This window comes from Bubalus bubalis, chromosome 12, assembly GCF_019923935.1.
Source record: "Bubalus bubalis isolate 160015118507 breed Murrah chromosome 12, NDDB_SH_1, whole genome shotgun sequence".
NCBI lineage: Eukaryota > Metazoa > Chordata > Mammalia > Artiodactyla > Bovidae > Bubalus > Bubalus bubalis.
The window spans coordinates 78,504,029-78,527,662 of NC_059168.1; the positions used below are offsets into that span (position 1 = coordinate 78,504,029).

A 23,634-nucleotide genomic window follows, 5' to 3' on the forward strand; every position below is an offset into this window, starting at 1 on the left:
AGAGAAAACATACGATTTCATACTTCACTTTTTTTTTTAAAACAAAAAGAAACATGATACTGTTTTGAGAATCCACAGAAATTTCTAACATATTTATATGGAACATATAAATGTTTTATATGTTTTATAAATATAAAACATATAAAATTATACAGTTATATTTATATCTGCAATGTATTTTGACACTAATAATTTTTGGTACATTTCTAAGTGGTGCAGCCATGTGCGTCATTTGGTGGTGGTAATTTTTATAGGCCCTGAGCTGTTGGCTCGTGTTACAGAATGTGGTCTGTGGTTACAGACCATGTGGTTACAGTCATGTGGTCTACTTCCCCTACTAGTTCTCTGATCACCTACCATTGTTTTCATTAACTTTGCTAACATTCATGTAGGTTAAACTGAGCCAGCCTAACATTCTTCCCCATGCATGTTCATGATGGCGTGATTGCTTTACACAATCCAAATTGCCTTCTCTTTCCTAGCTCTTCACCTGAGAGACTATGAAGACATCATCCCTGCAGTTGAGATCTACTCTCTGTTAGCACTCTGTGCGTGTGCCAGTAGAGCGTTTGGTACTTGTTCAAAAGCTTTTATTAAACTCGAATCTTTAGAGACCCTCAGTTCGGAACAGAAGCAGCAATATGAAGATCTTGCTCTAGAAATCTTCACCAAACATACTCCGAAAGATAACAGAAAATCCGAATTGGACGGCCTTCTTGAAGGGTAGGGCCAATTGTAATTAGTAGATGCCATTTTTATATAGATTTTTATATCTAAATATCTAAATAGTGTAGTATAATGATGAAATCACTACATTTTAAAGTCTCATACCTTAACTCCCTGGTGGCTCAGCAGTAAAGAATCCACCTGCAGTGCAGGAAATGGGGATTCAATTCCTGGGTTGGGAAGATACCCTGCAGAAAAGAAATGGCAACCCGTTCCAGTATTCTTGCTTGGAAAATCCCACAAACAGAGGAACCTGGTGGACTACAGATCATGGGGTCACAAAGATTCTGACACCACTGAGCGACTAAACAACAAGCCACCTTAACATTGTACTCAAAGCCTATTTTCTTTAGTCTTAATAGTATATTAATGATTTATTTTCTCATTGCAAGAAAAGTTTTTATTTGAAATTTGCCTTGAAATGTTTTACATTTTTCAGGGTTTTTTTAGTATAATAAATAAGGTTTTAAGTGATTAGACATTTTAAAGTGTAATTCTTTCTCCTCTTATTTTTACAGAGGTGAAGGGAAACTGCCGACGTGTGTGGCCACAGGAAGCCCAATTACTGAATATCAATTCTGGATGTGCAGTGTGTGTAAGCATTGTGTCCTGGCTCAGGAAATAAATAACTACAACTTCTGTCCCTTATGCCATAGTGCAGTGGGATGAAGAACTGACAAACTGCATATACTGGGAGAGTTTATATAATAAGGTTGATTCCATATAGTTTATGTAAAAAGCAGCATCATTTCAGAGTTGTATTTTTATACAAATATGTGTATATATATGACAGAAACTGGTTACACCTCACTATCTTCTGAACTTTGGGCCAGCTGTTGAGAAATCCATGATTGAGACAGAATGAGTAAAGAGAAGGTCATCTGCATGTGGTGGGGCAACTCTGTTAGGCCGTTCTTTTGGATTTTCATAAACGGTAAAATAAAAATTAAGCTGTGAGATGTGAAAAAACCAGACTGGCTTTCTTCATGTATCAGGAAATACAGCATCTTACTATCTCCACCATTAGGAAGGGACTACCACTCTTAATTCAAGTTTGAAATGAAGGGGAAAAAAATTGCTAAATGGCCAGGCTGGGATCAGTGCCCATCCCTAGAACAGTCCCAGGGTCCAAGAGGAAGGGCAGGGTGCGCCACAGATGTCTACTCTAGTATCACTAATGGTATAGGCAGTGAGACATGGGTCTGGAAGAGCAGTAGTCTTATAAGGCTATGCTCTGGAAGTTGGAAGGACTGAAGCTGACCTCTGTACAAGACAGAGATCAGGAAGGGAAGGGAAAAAACAAAATCCAATAATATATACACATAGACATGTATATATATAATTTTGTGTAAAAATACAACTATGAAATAATGATGCTGATTTTCATATATTTAGAAATTGACTATATTATCTGCCTATCTTTCTATCTCTATTTTTGTGGCTGGTTATTATACTATGGAAATATTCCAAATAAAAAAATTTTCTCCCAGTGTCAAGGTTACTAATTCATTAAACATTTTTGATGGAGAGGGATGGGGAAGCGTGAGAATGGAGCAGAGTTGAATTTAGGGAATTGACATAACCTGTAGTAGGAGGTGGTGTGCGTGTGTGCTCACTCAGTTGTGCCTGACTCTTTGTGACCCCATGGACTGTAGCCCGCCAGGCTCCTCTGTCTATGGGATTCTCCAGGCAAGAATACTGGAAGTGGGTTGCCATGCCCTCTTCCAAGGGATCTTCCCGACTCAGGGATCAAACCCATGTCTCCTGCACTGGCAGGCGGGTTCCTTATCACCAGCACCACCTGGCAAGCCCAGAGGGAGATTAAACAATTGTAACACTGAAATGAGCTCTATTTCTAGTCGTGTTTAATTAAATAAGCATTGAAAGTGTTCTGTTTTACTTTCACAAGTGATAAAACTTTTTTGTTTTACAATTTGAATTGTTTCTAATAGCTTTTTAAAAATTTATTTTTTATTTTCATAGCTGCACTGGGTCATCGTTGCTGCATCCAAGCTTTCTCTAGTTGCAGAAAGTGGGGGCTACTCTCTAGCTGTGGTGTGCAGGCTTCTCAGTGCAGCGGCTTCTTTGGTTGCAGAGCGCAGGCACTGGGGCTTGTAGGCTTCAGCAGTTGCTGCATGTGGGCTCAGTAGTTGTGGCTCATGGCCTCCAGAATGCAGGCTCAGTACACAGGCTTAGTTGCTCCGCAGCATGCGGGATCTTCCTGGACCAAGGATCGAACTGGTGTCCCCTGCATTTCAGGACAAAGTCTTAACCACTGGACCATCAGGGAAACCCTAATAGCTTATTTTTGATATTTTTTCCTTTTTACCCACTTTCTTAGTTTCATCTAAGAGATGGCAATTGGCATGTACTCTTCATAATATTGTGCAGAACACTTGTCTCTATTTATAATGATGTAAATTTATAGAAAATATCCAGTTTGTAGTTATAGTTTTAGCTGAAACATTGTCACTAAGCTGGACCTTTTATCTAAACAAGTCTTGGGTTTGGGAAGTGATTCTCAATAAGTACCTGTTTTGATTTACTGTCATTAACTTTAAAAAGAAAAACTGTTATCAGTCATGCATAATTACTTACCTGTTAAAAATAGCTAATAATGTTCTCTATTTCCCATGAACTTACATCTTTTTATTCTGTGGCTGCAAACCAGACTTTAGCACTATTTTATTAAGATTATTTGCTGAAGTTTGACTGACATTTAGTAGAGGCAATAAAGAGAAATATACAACATTGTTATTGCAGCTTCAGTACTTAGGTTAGTTAATCCAAATGTGTTATGTTTTTGGTCCTTTAGAGACAAGTTAGGCCTGTAGCAGATAGAGAATAGTGAGCTATGAGAGGTGTGGAACTTAAATGAGTTCATGTAGATAGTGGGTTGCTGTGCCTAGTTAAAACGAGAAGACCAGGTCTTCTAAGTCTCTGTGTTCATGTGCCTTGTGGGAAGTTACCTTGATATAATGGTAGCCTCCAAATACACTACCAGGCAAGCCATTCCAGAGGTCATGGAACACAAAGGATTACACACCAAAAAATGATGCTTAAGTCACATGGTTTACTGAATCAACTTAACGTACACAGTGAGGAACAAGGAGAAAAGTGATGGGAGAGATTAACACTGTTAGTGGAGGATGCCAGTCAGGTACACGGATTCCAGTTCCCGATTCCTGAGTTATGTACTGTTCTATGTCCTCACTCTATCTCTTCCTCACCAGCTTCCCCCAGTGGTGTGGCCAGGAAGAGGACCGCAGTTGAGATTGGGGGACTCTGTCAAGTAGAGTGTGCCTGAGGCCAGTGAGGCACACTTGCTCTGAGGAGGAGGCAGGTTTCCCTGGTCCCAGCTGTAGGTGCCGCTGGGACTGCTGAGCAGTCATGGGTTCAGTTGTATTTCCTGGGTAGAGGACAAGTGTCATCGGTGGGTGACTGAATCAAGACCTCACACATACTGAGCATGTACTAAGCCTCATGCATACCCAGTGAGCCATGAATACTTAGTGCCTTGGTTACCTTTTGGATCTTTAGCACCTCATCAATATTAGGTATGCTGTGCTGTGCTTAGTCACTCAGTCGTGTCTGACTCTTTGAAACCCCATGGACTGTAACCCGCCAAGCTCTTCTGTCCGTGGGGATTCTCCAGGCAAGAATACTGGAGTGGGTTGCCATGTTCTCCTCCAGGGGATCTTCCTGACCCAGGGATCGAACCCAGGTCTCCCGCATTGCAGGCAGATTCTTTGTCATCTGAGCCACCTGGGAACCCAGTATTAGGTATAGTCACACAAATATGCTGTATTTACTTTGTATAACAGGTCTTGTAAGTTCTAATTTATCTAATTTTAACATAGTATGTTTCATCAATCTCATTTGTTTTCTTCTATGACAGAATATAGTATTCCCCCAAATCAGAAAATAACATCTTAGAAAGACAAATATCATACGATATTGCTTATATGTAGAATCTAGAAAAATGATACAAATGAACTTACTTATAAAACAGACAGACTTAGAGAACAAACTAATGGTTATCCGGGAGAAGGGTGGGGGAGGTGAGAGAGAGATTGGAAGTTTGAGATTGATACCTACACACTGCTATATTTAAAACGTAACCAACAAGGACCTATGTATAGCACAGGAAACTCTGCTTAATATTCTGTAATATCTAAATGGGGAAAAGTGAAAGTCACTCAGTTGGGTCCAACTCTTTGTGACCCCATGGTCTATACAGTCCATGGAATTCTCCAGGCCAGAATACTGGAGAGGGTAGCCTTTCCCTTCTCCAGGGGATCTTCCCAACCCAGGGATCAAACCCAGGTCTCCTGCATTGCAGGCGGATTCTTTACCAGCTGAGCCACAAGGGAAGCCCTAAATGGAGAAAAGAATTAAAAAAAAAGAGTAACTATAATATGTATAACCGGATCACTTTGCTGTACACCTGAAACTAACACAACGTTGTTAACCAACTATAATACAGAATAAAATTTTTTAAAAAAGCAAATCTTCCCTAGGTTAAAAAAAAGAAAACAGCATCCTAACAAAGACATCAGCCCTAGAGGATATATCTCCTGTTGAAGGTAACTACATCTTCCCATAAGATTTTCTATTTTCAGGAATGAAACCATACTTCATCAATGAGAGAGAAATTTTCAGAGATGTAGGTTTAAGGATTCCTTCAGGACTGCATGTTTAGAGTTGTGATTTTTGGTCCTTGGTCCTAATGCCTGAATCTCTCTTTTTCCCCATTCTCATCCCAGAAATCGGCTGAGAACTCTTAAGTTAGACTGTCATTCTCCAGTCCTTCCTGTGACTTGTTGATTACATTCCCATTTGCTTCAATTCCAAATCAGCTGTTGATTCCTCAGACTTGTCCTAACGTTTCTTTTAGGAAGTTTCTTTTGGAGCCTTCTCATTTACCACTAATTCCTTGCTACCTAAGCCCTAAAGTTTTTCTTCCAACTAGTTATTTCAGACAGATTCTGAGTTATTGTCACTACCTCTTGGTCTGTTTAACACAGAAACCAAAACCTTTAAAAACAACCTCTCCTACCTTGTACACATAATTATCACATATGTATATGTATGTATTTTTATATATACTTACATACATACATTGGAGAAGGCAATGGCACCCCACTCCAGTACTCTTGCCTGGGAAAATCCCATGGATGGAAGAGCCTGGTGGCTGCAGTCCATGGGGTCGCTAAGAGTCGGACACGACTGAGCGGCTTCACTTTCACTTTTCACTTTCATGCATTGGAGAAGGAAATGGCAACCCACTCCAGTGTTCTTGCCTGGAGAATCCCAGGGATGGAGGAACCTGATGCGCTGCCGTCTATGGGGTCTCACAGAGTCGGACACGACTGAAGCAACTTAGCAGCAGCAGCACACACATACATATACCCTCATGCTTCATATTCATATATATATACTGACATACCTGTTTTAAGAGCTTATGACTATTTGGGATTTGTATCTGTGAATGTTTTAGTGATCTGTCATAATGTTTTGGGGACAGATAGATCTTTGTCCTGCTTGAAAATGGTGCTAGAAAAAGACTCCCAGTACAAATTGACTCAATTGGTTTTAAATATTTAACATGAAGGAAATTTCCAGATAACTCTATTCTGATGAAAGGGGCAAAGAGAAGCAAAATTGTCATATATAACAAATATGTGGAAGGAATTTGTATAGACAGAATGAGGCATTGTAATGAATGTTCTCTTTTTGTAATAAACATGAACTGACTCCCTTTAAGTAATGCTTCTTTTTATCACAAAATATGGCCTGAATATTACGTTAAGTTTCCAAAGTAGCAAGGTAGGCCAAAGTATTGAGATAATGGACCTGACTGACAAAGCTATACAAATAAGTAACATAGCATTATTGTCCTGCTATCATGCACAAATGCTAATTATATATATACATACGTTTCTGCTAACATATAATTTGCAATTATCTTTTTGTATTCTAAAAGCTGAGATCTTAGATTTGATGTGGCATTCAGTGAAAAATATAAAAATAAATGCTGAGGTAAAATTGTATTTATCCTGTTTTATCTGTAATTTATGATAACATGATAATTTGTCTTCTTTTGATTTAAGTATTTTGGTGGGGGTTGGGATGATGGGCATTGAGCTCCAGAGTGGATAAAGGGAGAAAGAGACGGGAGGTACAATGAAAGGTATACAGTATCACCTTTGTTACCAAGAGGAAAACAACTTAGGCAAATGTCTGATGACTGGAGGTTGCAGGGAGTAACTCCTTAAGAGGTCATCTAGAGTCCACATTTAGAAATGGGGGAAAAATTGTTACCAGACTTTTAATGAAAAATCAAGAGTTCCTAATTTGATGTTATAGCTCCAAAGTATTACTACTGTGCTTCTAAAATGAAAATAGCAATATTATGTTGCCCCCTACTGTTTATTCTTACCATTTTCTCAGTTCATTAAAAAAAAAAGAGCACTTAAGTTTTTGAGTATAAAACTAACATGTTCATGGTAGAAAACTTCAAAAGTACATAAAGAGTATACATTAGAAAGTAAAAATAGTCTTAAATTTTTTTTAAAAAGGCGTTAATTTACATTTTAATTGAATTTAGAAGAAAAAACGGGGGTGAAACTTCTGTAAATTTTCTTCATAATCTCGTATTTAAGTTTTTTTCTAAAAGAAAAAGACATTAAAACAGTTACTACTTTATCTACTCATTTATTTGGTTATTCTACTCAAAATTTTAGTAAAATTTAGAAGAAAACGGAGGTATCTCTACACACCCACTATAATAGCTAGGATCGAAACTGACAAATGTTGGTGATGATACGGAGTAACTTAAAGGCCAATGCATTGCTGGTGGAAATGCAAAGTAGTACACCCACTCTGGAAAAATTGAAGTTTAGAAATTCTCTGTATATTCTGGAAATATACATGTACAGCGTGTGTGTATGTATCCCTCCCCCCCGCCCCCTCCCCCCTCCCCCCTCCCCATTCGCTGTAACGAAGGGCAAGCTCCTTGCACCATCTGACCACAGCCTTAGAAACCAGTTTGGGACTACCAAGCTACTGCTTTTCTGGAGATCAGGCAAGCGGGACCAGCAGCTACAGCAGAAGCGCACTTGCCAAGGCTCCGTCTGCTTAAGCTTTCTTGAAATACCTGAGCGTTCCGCCAGGAGCGTCACCGACCTCGCGAGACGACGGGTCCTCGGAGGACACAAAATTCCCCGGCTGCTAGGGCCAAGGATTTTTGCCGAGTTAAATTCCAAGGTGCGGAAGTGGCTGTGGGTTGTCGCCTCTAATCGCTCAGAAATCAACCCCCAGTTCCACACGGAAAGCTAGGCCCCCAACCGCCATGGACAGGCAGCAAGGGCAGGAAAGTCCCGCAGCCCTAGCACTAGCCCAGGCTCATTTCAAGAAAGGTGAATACGCGGAGGCCGAGGCGCTGTACTCCGCTTACATTCGCCAGTGCGCCTGTGCAGCCTCGGAGGGAGCAGCACGCGGGAGGTAACTATCGCGAGAAGTGGGGACAGCGTGGGTCTCCGGAAGGTGGGCGGCAAGGGCTCCGCTTTACTCGACCTCTGGCACTCACCCGCCCAGCGGCCGGACGTTAGTTCTTCACAGAAAGGCGGTGAGGGAGCGTGCCTGGAGCGCAGGCCTCCGCACGTTGCTCCGGGACTCCGAGAACGGTGTCCCGACTCCATGTTAACTGATAGGGCTTTTCCCACCTGTCGTCACTTTAACAAGACCTGGTGAGGGCGAGATGCCGCGCGGGTGCCACGTGAGCGCACAGCGTCGCGACTCAAACCGCGCGACATCACAGCAGGTGCTCTGGGTTTTCACGTGTGAAAAGAAATTTAAACATGTGGAAATAGTATAATGAACCTCCAGGTGACCATCCGTGGGCTTAAGCATTGTCACTTAACCCAGGGGATCAGGTTGTTCGCCCAGGGGTGTCTCAGAATACATTTCTAGGCGTTAAAGGATTTAAAAAGACGCAACCACATTATCACTATTCCTAACGTCATTATTTGGAATTTTCCTGTTTGATCAATAAAAGTTGTTTTGTTTGGCTGGTTGGTGTTTTCGAGGTTGGTTCAAGTCAGGATGCACATCAAGCCTCTCAGCCTTTAAGGCTCCCCTTCATTTTCTCCCCTTGCAGTTTATTTGGTGAGAAGGATATCCTCACCAAAGGCTATCCAGTCCTATGTCCTGAAACTTTCCCATATTTTGGATCTTCTGGATTTACTCCCCACCCCCACCCCATGTCATTTAACATAGTCCTCTGTCTTATGCATCGCTTGTGAGTTGGTAGTTAAATCTTGAGGTTTGGTCGAATTCAGATCCAAAATTATGGTGAGAATATTGTTATCGGTGTTGTGTACTTCTGTCAGAGAGCATGCAATGTCTTTCTTTTTGTGATATTAGCAACCTTGATCTTGACCAGGGTTCCTGGCCTTCCCTAAACAAGAGAAATTGATGAGAGGCCAGACACGGAATTCAGGCAAGCTTTATTGAGGTCTCTGCTGCAGCAGGGCAGAGCAAAAAAACTAAGTTTCCCTTGCTTGCTTGGAGCAAGGGGTGAAGTTGGGGTTGTGTCCAGGGGTCTCGAAGGCTGGTGGGGTGGCTTAGGTGGTTTGCCCACCTCTTTGGACAAAGGTTTTGAATGTAGGGGACATGTGAAGTACCCTGTTTCTGCTCCTGGCACCCTGTCTTTGCTTCCAGCACTTCAGAAGTGGCAGTTGGGATTTTATTTGGTTTTTATCTTCTTATCCATAACTGGCTCCAACTGCAAATGCACTCAATTATTTTCAGTTCCTTATAGTTTTTGTATTTTGATGCTGGAGAAGACATTTGTCCAGGTGCAAACACTGCAGCAAATGGTCCTAAGTCCCAGCTCTCAGCCTGTCTCAACCTCACCTGCTCTGCCAAAGCATCTTATATTTATGCCTGAATGCGAAGCATTTGTTGTACTCCAAGATTTGCCTTTGTTGTTCTTGTTAATGGTTCTTGTTGTTAGTGGTCCAGGATGAGAAAAGAAAGAACAGAAAGGGGATAATGAGCAGTGTTTTTCTTGACAGTTTGAGTTGTCTGCCCTGTCACCCTCCTCCTTTCAGGGATTTGATTTTTTTTTTTGACCAGATGCCAGCTTGTCTTTTGTGTATGAGGCTCAAGATTCTTCTCCTGTTTGTTAAACTCACATGGAATTAAATCAGAAAAAATAAGTGGCTTCCTCATTTCAATAATACACCAGAATAATAGTTAATAGTTTTGAACAAGCAGTAAGATGATACCACACCTTCCCCCCAAAATTATTAAACAGAAAATTTAGTTTTCTATTTTTGTTTCAAGCTGGAAGAATAGACTTATCTAGTAGGTTAAAACACTTTTTTATTTTTAAATTTTCATTGTTGCTGCTATACAATATGTTAGCTGGACTGTGCTAAGTTGCTTTAGTCATGTCTGACACTTTGCAACCCTGTGAACCGTAGGCCGCCAGGTCCTTTGTCCATTGGATTCTCCAGGCAAGAATACTGGAGTGGGTTGCCAGTTCCTTCTCCAGTATAATATGATACAGGTGTACAGTATAATGATTTACAATTTTTTAAGGTTATACTTCATTTATAGCTATTATAAAATACGGTCTATATTCCTGTGTTGTACAGTATACATTTGTAGCATATTTTATACCCAATGTTTTGTACCTCTTAGTCCCCTCTCCTTGTTTTGCCCTTCCCCCTTCTGTCTGTCTACCGGTAACCACTAGTTTGTTCTCTATGAGTCTGCTGCTTTTTTAGGCTGCGGTCCATGAGGTCGCTAGGGATTGGACACGACTGAGCGACTTCACTTTCACTTTTTACTTTCATGCATTGGAGAAGGAAATGGCAACCCACTCCAGTGTTCTTGCCTGGAGAATCCCAGGGACGGGGGAGCCTGGTGGCTGCCGTCTATGGGGTCACACAGAGTCAGACACGACTGAAGCGACTTAGCAGCAGCAGCAGCAGCAGCAGCAGCAGTAAGTTTCGAAAAGGATTTATCAGCAATAAGCATACTGTTGCCATCTAGTATTGTTACAGCTTCTCCCTGGTGCATCTCAGCCTGAGAGCACAGAGTTATTGTGTGGCAAATGTAATTCATGCCCCTTACCAGCATAAGAAAGAAAATTTGCAATGGTTTAGTAGAAGATTGCTCAGCATGCCTGAATGAACCTTCAAATTTTCTTATAGTTTTTAAATTCTTCTAGGAGCTCCTGGTTAAACAGAATTCTATCATTTTCAACTTTCTTCTTTAAATATATCTTTTAGAGTTCATTTATTTTTAAATAATGAGTCACTGAATCATTTTTAAACAGTATTCGCAATCTTTGCATGCCTGCCACTCTGAATGGTTTATAACATTTTCTTTTAATATCCAAAAGTGCAACCTTAGCCATCAACTTTATTTCCAAATATTTTTTCTTTGCTAAAGTTAGCAAGTGTGAAAAAAAAAAATCTACGTTTGGATTAGGTAACTTGGTTATATTCCATTAAAATAAACACTATCATTACAAAAATCTCAGTGTTAAAAAAATTTGGCTTTAACTGTTAGCCCATGTCTTTCAAATACGAAATAATTTTCATATGGAGAATAGGCTTTTAGAATTTGTTATAATGAGGTCTAATTCTAAATCAAATATCTGATGATCCTCTGATAATAAGACATCTATCACAAAGTTGTGAAGCTTAGAAATTTAATGACTAAAACCTTCCTGAGTGCCGAGGCTGCATTTTACTTAAAACTTTTTACTGAGCAGCAGTTCAGCTGGTGTCATAACAGAGATCGGTGATTGGAGTGTCCCCCTTGTTCTCGAAGATTTCACGGTGGTGCTTGTGGCATCCTGAAGTGTCTGTGTACCCAGTCTCTCAGTCCTAGTTCACAGAAACAGGCGTTTTCTAAATTGCAGTGGTTCCTCTCCACTGGTAGGAAACTTCAACTTGAAGGAGACCCCCTAGGCTGTGAGTACCCCTCCTGGCAGCAGTAGTTACAGTGCCTGAGATCTCAAGGATGAGGACGTTTAGAGAAGTAACTTTTTGTAAGGCTAACTGCAGTCACAAATCTTTTCTGAGAACTAGATTTTGCGCTGTGGAGCTTAATGCAGACTGACAGATGAGTTTAGCCTGCATCTTCCCTGTTTGGTTCAAACTTGAGAGTCCCCTTTGCAAAAAAGAAAGGAAAACAGAATCTTTCTGCAGAGCCCATTGAAGTTCTCTGTGTAGATGGTTTGCCCTTTTACAAGTAGTGTGTGGGGCTGTGTCGGGGTGTGTCCTGTTGAGCTGGTGGTTGGTCAGAGCTGCCTGGGTGTCTAACCCCTCACAGGAAAGGCTGCTTGCTCACAGCTCCTTGGGCAGCCTCTGGAACCCTCAGATGCAGAGCCAGTTCTGCACACTGGAGTCCCAATGTGGACCTGAGCTGTGATGTCTTTCTAGCAGGAAGCCGGTTTGGCCTCTGGAAGTTTGCTGAGGCTGGAGGGAGGGCAGGTCATCCTCAGACAGCACACCTGGGGATCAGTATCTTGGATTTTCACTCAGGGCTGACTTCTCTTTCTTTACTGGTGGAAAATGATTTCAAATCGCACTGTTTGAATATCCTTAAAAAATTTGAGGATAAAACTGATGATTCATTTTATGACATGGCCGTAGCGAACTTGGACTTTGGGCTGGCTTTCTCCCCTTGCTCGTTTCAATTCTGAATTGTCTTCTTTGCCCCACTGGCATGTGCTTTAAACAATCATTTTAATATTACATTCAGCAAAACACGGTGACAATGAACAGGGGCTTTGACCACACAGTACAAGGAATGCGCTTTTTAGATTGACATTGTAGTGCTAAACAACCCTGCAAAAGTAGACAGCAGGATTAAACAGAAACTGACGCCATGGCTTTATTTCCTTGCCCTCTGTTTCTTCCGCTTGGTTTTGCAGCGTCGACACTGCATGTTACAGGCTATGAAGTTTGACAATACCCAAAAGAGAGTGAAAGTGGAAACGAGGGGTAACACTGTGTTTTTAATGTGAACTTTTTGTTTAAAGCAAATGCAGCCCTGAGGATTTGGCTACTGCATTTAACAACAGGGGGCAAATCAAGTACTTCAGGGTTGATTTTTATGAAGCCATGGACGACTACACATCTGCTATAGAAGTCCAACCCAGTTTTGAAGTTCCATATTACAACAGAGGCTTGATATTGTATAGGCTGGGTAAGAATTTCTTTCTTCCCCCTTTTGTTCTTGACAGTATTTTGTGAATTCAGATCTCTCAAATGTTGTAAAACGGATAATCATCCAGGGTGAAACTTAGGTGAAATTTAGTTTTAGAGCCAGGAACAAAGGAAGTGTACCTGAATTTATTTTAGGCTTTCAATGGGTATTAGAGACCGCAGCGGGGCACTGGAGTGGGAATTGCAGCCGGGCACCGGAGTGAGAGCCATCCCATTACTTTGTCCCTGTGCGTCCCCAGCTGTGAAATGAGGGTAATGCTCCTGATCCACTGTGCAGCTTTTCTGAGTTACAACCTTTGAAGGCACTCGTGCTGTGTTTGTGCTTAGTTGCTCAGTCATGTCCCGACTCTTTGTGTCCGACTCTTTGGGACCGCATGGTCTGCAGCCCGCCAGGCTCCTCTGTCCATGGGATTCTCCAGGCAAGAATACCGGAATGGGTTGCCATGTCCTTCTCCAGGGGATCTTCCCAACCCAGGGATCAAACCCAGGTCTCCCTCATTGCAGGCAGATTCTTTACCAGCTGAGCCACCAGGGAAGCCCAAGAATACTGGAGTGGGTAGCCTATCCCATCTCCAGGGGATCTTCCAGACCCAGGAATCAAACCGGGGTCACCTGCATTGCAGTGGATTCTTCACCAGCTGAGCTACCAGGGAACACCACTTGAGACAATATATAGTAAAGGGATTTTAGATTTTGGGACTACAGGGACTATGAGGATTGTTTCTCATTTAAAGGGTTAAAAAGAATATTCATTTCCTGTTTCTTAATTTTACTGTAATTACATTAAATAGGGAATATTTTATTGAAAGTTTCTGTCGATTTAAGGTATTTACCGGTTAAATCCCTGTAGGTAGCCCATAACTAATTTTAAGTATATTGTTCTATAAGGGTGTGCAAAGTTACTGTGGTACACACATCCGTTTATCATTATCAAGAGGAAAAAATTCCTTTAGTAAGAGTGGTTGAAAGCTTGTAAATATAAAAGCAGGAATATGTGTATCCAAACTTTCCTATGAATAATATATAGAAATACTCAGCTTTTTTTCCTCTTTTTTCATCCCCCCCCACCCCCCTGTGGGTTCTTATACAGGATATTTTGATGATGCTTTGGAAGATTTCAAGAAAGCATTAGACTTAAATCCTGGATTTCAAGATGCTGTTGTGAGCTTAAAACAGACTATTCTAGACAAAGAAGAAAAGCAAAGAAGAAATTATTGAAAATTTTAACTCATGATCCTAATGGCTGGCATCTCCTTGTCTTTAATTGAAAGCTGGTGTTAAACTGTTTTGATTTATATTTAAGATAAAGAGATTCATGCATCAGCAATGAAAGTTAAATGCTATACTTGAGGTAATTGATTTTAGGTTGAGTAACTATGTTGAGTAGGTATGCTTTTATAAAGTGTAATAATAATAATGTATAATTGTATCTTATTACAGTACAATGTCTAAAGAAATGTGTGGTATTTTCTTCAGGAAAACTGTTTTGCTGTTTTTTATTCCCAACTTTTTATTTAAAAATTTTTACCTCCACAGAAAATTGGAAGTATGGTACAATAAACACTTTTAAACTTTTCACTGAGATTCACCAGTTGTTAGCATTGTGTCACATTTGCTTATTCTCTGTATTTAAATATATAACTTTTGTGCTGAACTGTTTGAAAATAAGTTGCAGATATCACCATACTTTACCCTTAAATATTTCGGCGTGCACTAAGAATAGAGACAGCCTTCTTTATAGCCACAACACCATTATAATACCTAATAAAACTAATAATTCTATAATACCATCCATGCCCAGCCCGTATTTGAATTCCCCAATTGTTTCCAAAATGTCTTGTGTAGATTTTTGTTTCTGGGATCTGGACTCAGTCAAGTTAACACTGCGTTCTGTTGTTAAGTCTCTGTGTTTTTTAATCTACAATAGTTGCCTCCTCATTTTCTCCCTGTGGCATTTACTTTGAAAGTAAAGCTCTTTTATTTTATAAAGCTAGGCTAGCGAGACATAATATTTGGGCTTAACAATAAACATCTTTCAATGAGAGCCATTTGAAAGAATTCAACTTACATTTTTTTTTTCTCTAGTAATCATCGATAAGGTAGTTAAGCTTTAAATATCAAGCATAGTTTTCTGTCTCTGGATAATGACAGTAATGTTCGCCATCATCAACATTTACTGAATACTCAATATAAGCCAAGCACTGTTCAAACTCGGAATAATAAATTCTGAGTGGAATGGGGGTGGTTAGAGAGGTGAAAAACTAACGAAAAGCACTTAGTAAATAGAGGGCTTTTTGAAAATCTGTTCTATTTGGGTGCTGCCAGGGAACGATTAGGCTGTGATGAAGCTTTCCTGAACTGGGAAGAATTTGAAGGGAAAACAAGCCAGAGTCAGCCATGTCTCACCTACATTTGTGTGTGTGTGTGTGTGTGTGTGTGTGTCTTATTGTTGAAGTTTTGGCTTTCAGAAATTCAGATCCTACATCTGTGAATCTCCCAAACTAGTTTATTATTGCTATGGAAAAATGGTTCTGGGGTGCAAATGGCCCTAATTAAGAGAAAAGAGTATGTTTGCCCAGTGTCCCCAGAGGAGGGTCAGAACTACTAAGTCATAACTACTATGACTTTCTCAGATGCCATCACCATTGTCAGCCTTCAAAGGGTTTTATTTTTTGTGGGTTTTTTTTTTTTTTTTTAGTTTAAGTGATCTCATAAAGCAGAGGACGTAATTGCCTCGTTTGTTGTTCATAAATACTATCTGGCCAAATGCATAAAGAACCTGGGCTGCAGGTGAATGACTATTAAACGGAAATGAAATTAGAATGGAAACAAAAAGTCCCTTTCTGGGATGATTCACATTTTCCAATATGACTTATCTTTCTATTTGTTGGAAATGTCTTTTAAAGAATTTATAAAATTGCATTAAAATATAGAAAAATTCCTCTTAAGAAAACTTGTTTTATAAACGTATTTTAAAACTTATTTTAAAAAAAGCAAAGTCCATAGACCTTGGGAGAGTTTAAAGCCAGTCTACCCAGAAAATCAAATATTAGAAAAATGCTTCAGTAACTTTATTTTCTCTTGGCTTATATTCTCTTTTCTTTTCTCTTGAATGGGATTAGATATAATATAAAGAAAAAAAAAACTGTTAAAAATTTGATTTGGTTTGTAGGGTTTTATTATTTGACATTTCTTCATCATTTTTCAGAAAAAAAGTCACTGAAGTTCAGGATCAACACTTGCTTATTTGGAACCCAAGCACTTATTTTCCTCAGGTTACTGAAAATAACTGATTTCCAGTTATTTTCTTTAAATTTTCCTCATTTATTTATTTCCTTATTTATTTTCTATAAAACTTTAGACCTCACACATTCAGATTCTAAATTTCTGATTGAATGAATAATACTTTTGTTATGTGCCTTTTAAAAAAGATTCTGTTTTATGTTTGCTATTATTTATATTTCCCACATTTCAGTATCGGTTGAGCTCTTTTTTTTTTTTTTCTTTTAACCAGAAAAGTAACCAAACTATGCTGTTTTCCAGTTTTTCTCTTTGAAAACAAGGCAGAAAATTGTAGATTGTTATAGTTTGTTCTTTACAAAGTAAGGTAAGAGAGAATAAGTGGATATATATTGCTCTTGAGCTTAGAAAATTACTTTTAACTCTTCAAAGCATGGAGCTGTGGGACTTCCCTGGTGGTCCAAAGGTTTAGACTCTGTTCTCCCAATGCAGGGGCCCCAGGTTTGATCCCTGGTCAGGGACCTAGACCCCATATGCTGCAACTAAGAAGGTCCTACATGTTGCAACTAAGACTCAATTAAATAGATAAATATTAAAAAAAAATAACATGGAGCTGTTTGTTTCTTTCCTGAAATCTGGAACTGAATGAAGCATGTGAATTTCCTTTATGATAGCAAACCATAGCCTACCTGCTGGATGAGCAAACAAAATTTCCAAGTCAGCTTTTAGTCATTTTCTGTTTGCCCATTTCCAGATTTTTCCTGTTTTTTCCTCTTTCACTGGCCTCTCCCTGCCCCACCCACCACACTATACATAGTCTTAGCCTTCTGCCATTTTGTAGACGTTAGCCTGTTTCAGAGGACATACTGTATTTCAACCCTGTCATGCAGTGTAAATCAATCCAACATTTACACTGACACTCAGTATTTCCAGCTCTGCCAAATCTAATCCCTCTTAAACATTTAACTCTATGTTTCAAGTAATTAAACCCACATCTTGTTTAACAACTTTAATTTGTCCTTAAAAATACTTCTTTTAAATGAAAAGCCATGAAATGAAAAAAAATTTATGTTAATTTTAGTTGGAAAAATTATGAATTCCATTTTAGCCCAGATACCTAAATGCTTTTTGCAGATAGAAAAATATATCCATTGAGTGGTAAAGACAAGTTTATACAAGTTTCAATTTGAAATTACATAATTACATTTACAACAGTTACATAAACTATATTTCCTTTACTCATTTCTACCCCTCTCTGCTCCTGTGCCATTAAAAAAAATCATTTTATTGAGATGCAAAGTGTACACTTCAATGGTTTTCAAGTATATTTGGAGTTTCTGCATTGTTCTTACATTTTTCAAGCTTTTTGGGTCTTATGGTATTCTGGCAGGCAAACTGCATTTCATGAAGTTATAACACAGAAAAACACTTTTGGGCAAATTAAAGGCGAAGCATTGAGAGTGTTTCAAAACACCTAACAGGGCACACACAAAACAGATGGAAGAGTCTGAAAAACTGCTGTCTCTTCTGATTCCATCCAAATAAGTAGCATGATTCCAATTTGGCTCATGTGATGTCCTCTGACTAGAAACTTGTGTGGAGTAACCAGGAGGTATGTCTCTGCCTGAAGCTGTGATGTCGAACTTTCACTTCTTATGGCATATTTATTTAATGTGTTTTGGTGAACAAGTTGTTGTTTTAAAAAACAAATTACTGACAAACATATGGTGTAACTTTCCAAGAACCAAGTGAAGAGGTGATGAAACAGTTGGTACGTGAGCTGAGTGTGTAATTTTAAAAGCTTCCTGATAAATGCTCATTGTCGTGTTTTCTATGTTTCTCAAAAGTATGACATTAAATTATGGGAAAGGGATTCCAGTTTAGAATGGTGTTTGAGGAGAGACAGAGAAGACCTAGAGAGATTGAGACTTGTTGAATTTCACATTTAACGTTAAGGGGACTTAAAAAACCCAAACAAACCACTGCATCATTTCATCCTTTATGAAAAGAAAGAAGGATGAGAAATACAACCTTTTTTTGAGAAAGCAATTGGTAGGATAAAAAAAATACCTAATTGTTATTAAAGTAACAGGAAGATGAAAGGACATGTCCACATTGCAAAAGACATGATGAAAAAGAAGCCTACAGGGAAGCCGCAAAAGCAGAAATTATGACCTGTGAATATGCGTTTAACAGGGTGAAAAGAGCACTACAGCATAATGCCAGCTCTGTGTCTGTCAGCACAAACACACACACGTCGGCGAAGTGACGAACGTCTCATTTTTTGCAGGAGGAAATTGGGGCTAAGAAATTCAGTAACTTGCCCAAAGTTATGTCCCAAACACATCTGAAATTCAAAACTGCTGTTAATATTAATTAGTTTTTTGTTGCTGGTTTCAACGTGAAACAGATATGTGGATTTGGTCTTTTTTTTTTTTTTGGTCCCCATACAAAATTGAAATTACTCATAAAATGTTTTAGTATCCATCAAGGTGGGTATCAAGACAGTATTAAAATATACTTAGGTTTTATATAGCATTATTATGATTCTAGAATTGCTTGTTGGTAATTTTCCTGCCTGATTGAAAACAGACACACAAGATGGTGAAAAGCAGATTAATATTAAAAGCAAACTCCATTTGGAAAATTGAAAGCCATAGCTGCCAATATGTAAATTTGTATCTTATGTTAAGAAAAAGTATCCAACATTTGTAAAGAAAGCAAAAGGAGGATTGCATAGCTTTTCAATATCATACTGAGCACAGTCTAACAAACCCACCCACAGAGTATCTAAATTCTCCAGGGTTGCGTCTGTCTTTTATTTCCTATTTACTCTTAAAATTTTTTTTGTTTATTTACTTTTACTTTTGGCTGCACTGGGTCTTCGTTGCTGTGCACAAGCTTTCTCTAGTGGGGGCTTCTCTTTGTTGCCATGAGCGGGCTTCTGATTGCAGTGCCTCTTCTTTTGTAGAGCACCGTCCCTAGCGTACACAGGCTCAGGAGTTGTAGCTCGTGGGCTTACTTGCTCCATGGCATGTGGAATCTTCCTGGACCAGGGATTGAGTCCATGTCCCCTGCATTGGTAGACAGATTCTCAGCCACTGAACCACCAGGGAAGTGCTCCTGTTTACTCTTGATTAGGACCCAGACCCTGTCAGGTTACACGTAACTTGAAGATTTTTTTCTTCCCCCCAGAGAAGATGTAAATGATTTCAGTCTGGTAGACATGATAACCCTCAAAGTTATGGTTTTCTGGCCTGGAGGACATTACGTAGGTTTGATTTTAACCCAGTAACTTTATTCCCAAGTAAAGCTGGGACCTTCCTCATGGAAGGCTTTCATTCTGGTGGTTCTCTGGTTATTGAATTAAATAAACACTTGTCATGTGAGGGTTTGAAAGCACGCACTGGCACATCACTCACAGAAGAAGCGGAATTCTCACAAAAGCTCCCTTGAGGAAACTTGTACTTGCTGTTTCCTCTGCACCCTCACCCCAAGGCCAGGCCCTCATGACCTTCAGGTCTTTGCTTCCTTATCACCTCCTCTGACCACCACATTTAAAATGCAAAACCCAGGACTTCCCTGGCAGTCCAGTAGTTATGCGGGTCCCACCCCTGGTCAGGGAGCAAAGATTCCACATGTGTTGGGGCTAAAAAGCCAAATCATAAAACAGAAACAATATTGTAACAAATTCAATAAAGACTTTAAAAATGGTCCGCATCAAAAAGAAAAAAAATCTTGAAGAAAAAGCAAATCCCGATTCTCACCTCACATTATTTTTCTCTTTCTATTCCATCATGCGTTTTTTGCTTTTTTAGTTTCCCTGTGTTCTTAGCCCCCCGGGAAGGTAAGCTGTATCAGGGTGGGGATTTTGATCTGTTTTGTTTACTGCTGTATCATCAGCACTAAACAGTGCCTGGCACACAGAAGGACCTCAAAGATGTTGAACGGATAAGTGAATTAGTGATCATAAACTGTCAATTGGCTTGCTGTTTAGATCTTGCAGGTTCATTCCTGGCTGTTAGGTGTGGAGTGAGCAAGTGTTTGACGTCTCATTTCAACACTGATCTTGAGAAAGGGCCTGATATACAGTTGTTTTCGTTTTATTTGAGACAGCTCATGGTTCTAGTTTAATTTAGAGAAAGAAAGCTCTCTAAAAGACAAGGTTAAATTCTGCAAGGACTTTCTGTTTTAATAGGGCTTTATAATAGGGACCTGTTATGGGCTGACATGCTGAAGTCTTACGCATGGCGCTTGAGAATATGGACCCTATTTGGGGTTGTTGTGATGTAATTAGTTAATAATATGAGGTCATATTGGAGAGGGGCAGGCCCTTAATCCAGTATGTTGTTGTTTAATTGCTAAGTCTTATCCAACTCTTTGCGACCCCATGGACTGGGGCACACCAGACTTCCCCGTCCTTCACTGTCTCCCGGAATTTGCTCAGACTCACGTCCATTGAGTTGGTGATGCCATGCAACCATCTCATCCTCTGTCACCCCCTTCCTTTTCTGCTGTCAATCTTTCCCAGCATCGGGGTCTTTTCCAATGAATCAGCTGTTTGCATCAGGTGGCCAAAGTATTGGAGCTTCAGCATCAGTCCTTCCAGTGAATATTCTGGGTTGATTTCCTTTAAGATCCAGTACATTTGGTGTCCTTATAAGAAGGAGATTCGGATGCAGACAGACATGGAGAAGAAAGCCACGTGAAGACAAGGCAGAGACTGGAGTGATGCTGCCACAAGCCAAGGATTGTCTGGGACCACCAGAACTGAAAGAGTCAAGGAAGGACCTCCCCAGGAGGCTCTGGAGGGAGTGAAGCCCCACTGACATCTAGATTTCAGGTTTTTAGTGTCCAGAACCGTAAGAGAAAAGATTTCCCATAAGCCACCCAGTTTGTGGCACTTTGTTACGCTTGGCAGCCCTGGGAAACTAGAAGAGCACACAGTATATATCCAGTTCCATTTCTAAACCTTTTACACTTAGGCCTTCATGTTCTTGCACCCGCAGAACCCAGCTCTGTGGGAAGACGGGTGATCATTTCATTAGAACCGGGGAGGGGAGGGAAGAGAGGGCTCTTGTTCTTCTGTATGGTCATGACCCTAAAGGGCCCAGGACTAAGCTCCCTACAAAACAGGCTGGTTTGCCCTGGCTGCCTGCAGAGAAGTTCACAACCACCCATGTGCCTTAGAGACACTCAGCTCTTGGAGAACAGAGGCTCCACTGGCTGGAGAATGGAAAAGAAAAGTGGGAGTTCCTTCAGGCTGCCAAACAACAAGCCATTACAACAAGCCAGGTGAGACGCCATCCAAGTTGGCGGAGCCGGCAGGATTGGGAGCCCTCTGTGGGGCCTGCAGAACAATAATCCTTTCCATTATGAAGACCAGATGCCGGGAGACTTACTGGAACAGCCACAGCCTCTTGGATGCGGAGGGTGGGCTGGGTGAATGGAGCAAGGCGTCTGCGCATGGAGCCGCAAGCCGCCATCTGTCACTGATGCCCGCAGGTGACAATGGCCAGGGGCCACGTCTCTACCCCACCTCCCTGCCTCTGCTCCGTTGTTCTCTCCTGGAAAGCCCTCTTCCCCGCATTCGTTTAAATCCTGTTTATTCTTCAAGTCCCAACAACTACTGTCAAACCCTCCCCTGCCAAATCAGCCCAAACTCATCTCATTGTTCTTCATGTTTCCATTGTGGCCTCAAAAGAGCACCTTCACCACTGAATGTAGTCCACAGGGCAGCAGGGTGGGCATCACCTGGGAGGTTGTTAGAAGCGCAGACTCCAGGCCCTAAGCTAGACTTACTGACCCAGAATTAATATCTTCATGAGCTCTCGAGATGCTTCATCTGCACACCAAGATGTGGGAAGCACTGGCCCGTATCACTGGTTCTCAGAGTGTTTCTAGACCTGCAGTACCAGAATCACCTAGGAACTTGTCAGAAGGTAACATTTGGACCCACCCTAGGCCCTCTGAATCTGACTCCCTGGGAGCGGAGTCAGGATGGGGCCTACCCTTCTCCAGGGTACTCTATGGACATTCAAATTTGCAAACCACTTGTCTGTATCATTCAGTCCAGCGTCTAAGGATGCTATCTCATGTCTTGTGTGTTTGTCCTTCCCTTTCAAGCTGGGGACCCTGAGAACAGGATCAGTGTTTGTGTACATCTCTCTGGCTCTAAGGCCAGGTCTAGGCATGGCACACCTGGTGTCCAGAGTAACTGACCAGTGCCTCTATTCAAGCACATGGCGGCTGAAGAGAAGAGGAGAGGATGAAAGGGGAGATGCAGGGAGATTTCTTTTTTTTAAATATAAATTTATTATTTTAATTGGAGGCTAATTACTTTACAATATTTTGGTGGTTTTGCCATACATTGACATGAATCCGCCATAGGTGTACATGTGTTCCCCATCCTGAACAGGTGGATGAAACTAGAGCCTATTATACAGAGTGAAGTAAGCCAGAAAGAAAAAAAACCAATTCAGTATACTAACGCATATATATGGAATTTAGAAAGATGGTAACGATAACCCTATATGCGAGACAGCAAAAGAGACACAGATGTATAGAGCAGTCCTTTGGACTCTGCAGGGAGATTTCTCATTGTTCTCCTGAGTTTCCTGAGGACTCGAGTTGGGGATGGGGAGGCTTTATGCTTCTCCTCTCAAATTGGAGACCAAGTGGGTGTCATGGAATTTGGCATAATGACTCAATAGCTCATCAGGGCCTGATTTGATTCAAAATTCTGTTTCCAACAGTTTTATGTGGGTTTTCCACCCTGGAAAAAGTCACTGCCATTGAGCAAGGAAAACAATGCTGGCTGAGTGTGCCTTTCCCTGGATCAATAAGCCCCTCCTCTGGGCAAGTGGAAGTGGCTAGCTCTTCTGGCGTGTGGTGTCATCGAGAAGGATTTTCAGACACCGCTGTGTCCTGTCACCACCAATCACCCCCAGAGCCAGCAGTCCTGTTGGGAGGAGAATGTTCCAGAACGTGGCCTCAAGTGCTCTTCCTCCTCAGCCTGGCTGCTAGGTTTCAGATTTCTAGACATAATTACTTTTGAATTGCTTAATGGGCATATAATTTTCATTGGAGTCATATGACACTTGAGCTGGAAAAAATCATCTCCTTTGTTTATTATTTATTTAAAAGTTTTTTTTTTTTTTTTTTTTGCCATGTCATTTGTCTCTCAGGATCTTAGTTCCCTGACCAGGGATGGAACCTGGGCCCACAAAAGTGAGAGTCCGAGTCCTAACCACTGGATCACCAGGGAGTTCCCTAAAAGATGTTATTATTATTTTGTTTTTTTAGAGAAGTTTTAGGTTTACAAAAAAACAGAGAGAAAGTAACAGAGATTGCCTATATATCTTCTACCCTCACACATGCATAGCCTCCCCAGCTAGTACTGTCACTCACTAGA

The 23,634-nt window shown here is 40.6% G+C and overlaps 2 protein-coding genes across 4 annotated transcripts in view; both read left to right on the forward strand.

Moving 5' to 3' along the window:
* WDR35 (WD repeat domain 35) overlaps window positions 1-2,218 on the forward strand; it is a 51,562-nt gene extending 49,344 nt beyond the window's left edge. For all 3 annotated transcript variants that reach the window (XM_006049157.3, XM_006049158.3, XM_044926218.1), the window contains 2 exons: window positions 483-723; window positions 1,245-2,218. In XM_006049157.3, coding sequence (XP_006049219.3) covers window positions 483-723; window positions 1,245-1,395 — 392 coding nt within the window. In that variant the 3' untranslated portion in view covers window positions 1,396-2,218. The remainder of the gene's footprint in view (window positions 1-482; window positions 724-1,244) is intronic.
* Window positions 2,219-8,080: 5,862 nt separating this feature from the next.
* TTC32 (tetratricopeptide repeat domain 32) lies at window positions 8,081-14,564 on the forward strand. The gene is made up of 3 exons (XM_006049156.3): window positions 8,081-8,232; window positions 12,794-12,960; window positions 14,071-14,564. The coding sequence occupies exons 1-3, from the start codon at window positions 8,081-8,083 to the stop codon at window positions 14,196-14,198; spliced, it is 447 nt and encodes a 148-aa protein (XP_006049218.1). The 3' UTR covers window positions 14,199-14,564.
* The last annotated feature ends 9,070 nt before the right edge of the window (window positions 14,565-23,634 follow it).

Excerpts from the sequence above, each read along its gene's own strand:
- TTC32 (XM_006049156.3), top strand. The coding sequence starts at position 8,081 with ATGGACAGGCAGCAAGGGCAGGAAAGTCCCGCAGCCCTAGCACTAGCC. Across the intron at positions 8,233-12,793 it reads GAGGGAGCAGCACGCGGGAG|CAAATGCAGCCCTGAGGATT; the intron begins GTAACTATCGCG and ends TTTTGTTTAAAG. Across the intron at positions 12,961-14,070 it reads CTTGATATTGTATAGGCTGG|GATATTTTGATGATGCTTTG; the intron begins GTAAGAATTTCT and ends GTTCTTATACAG.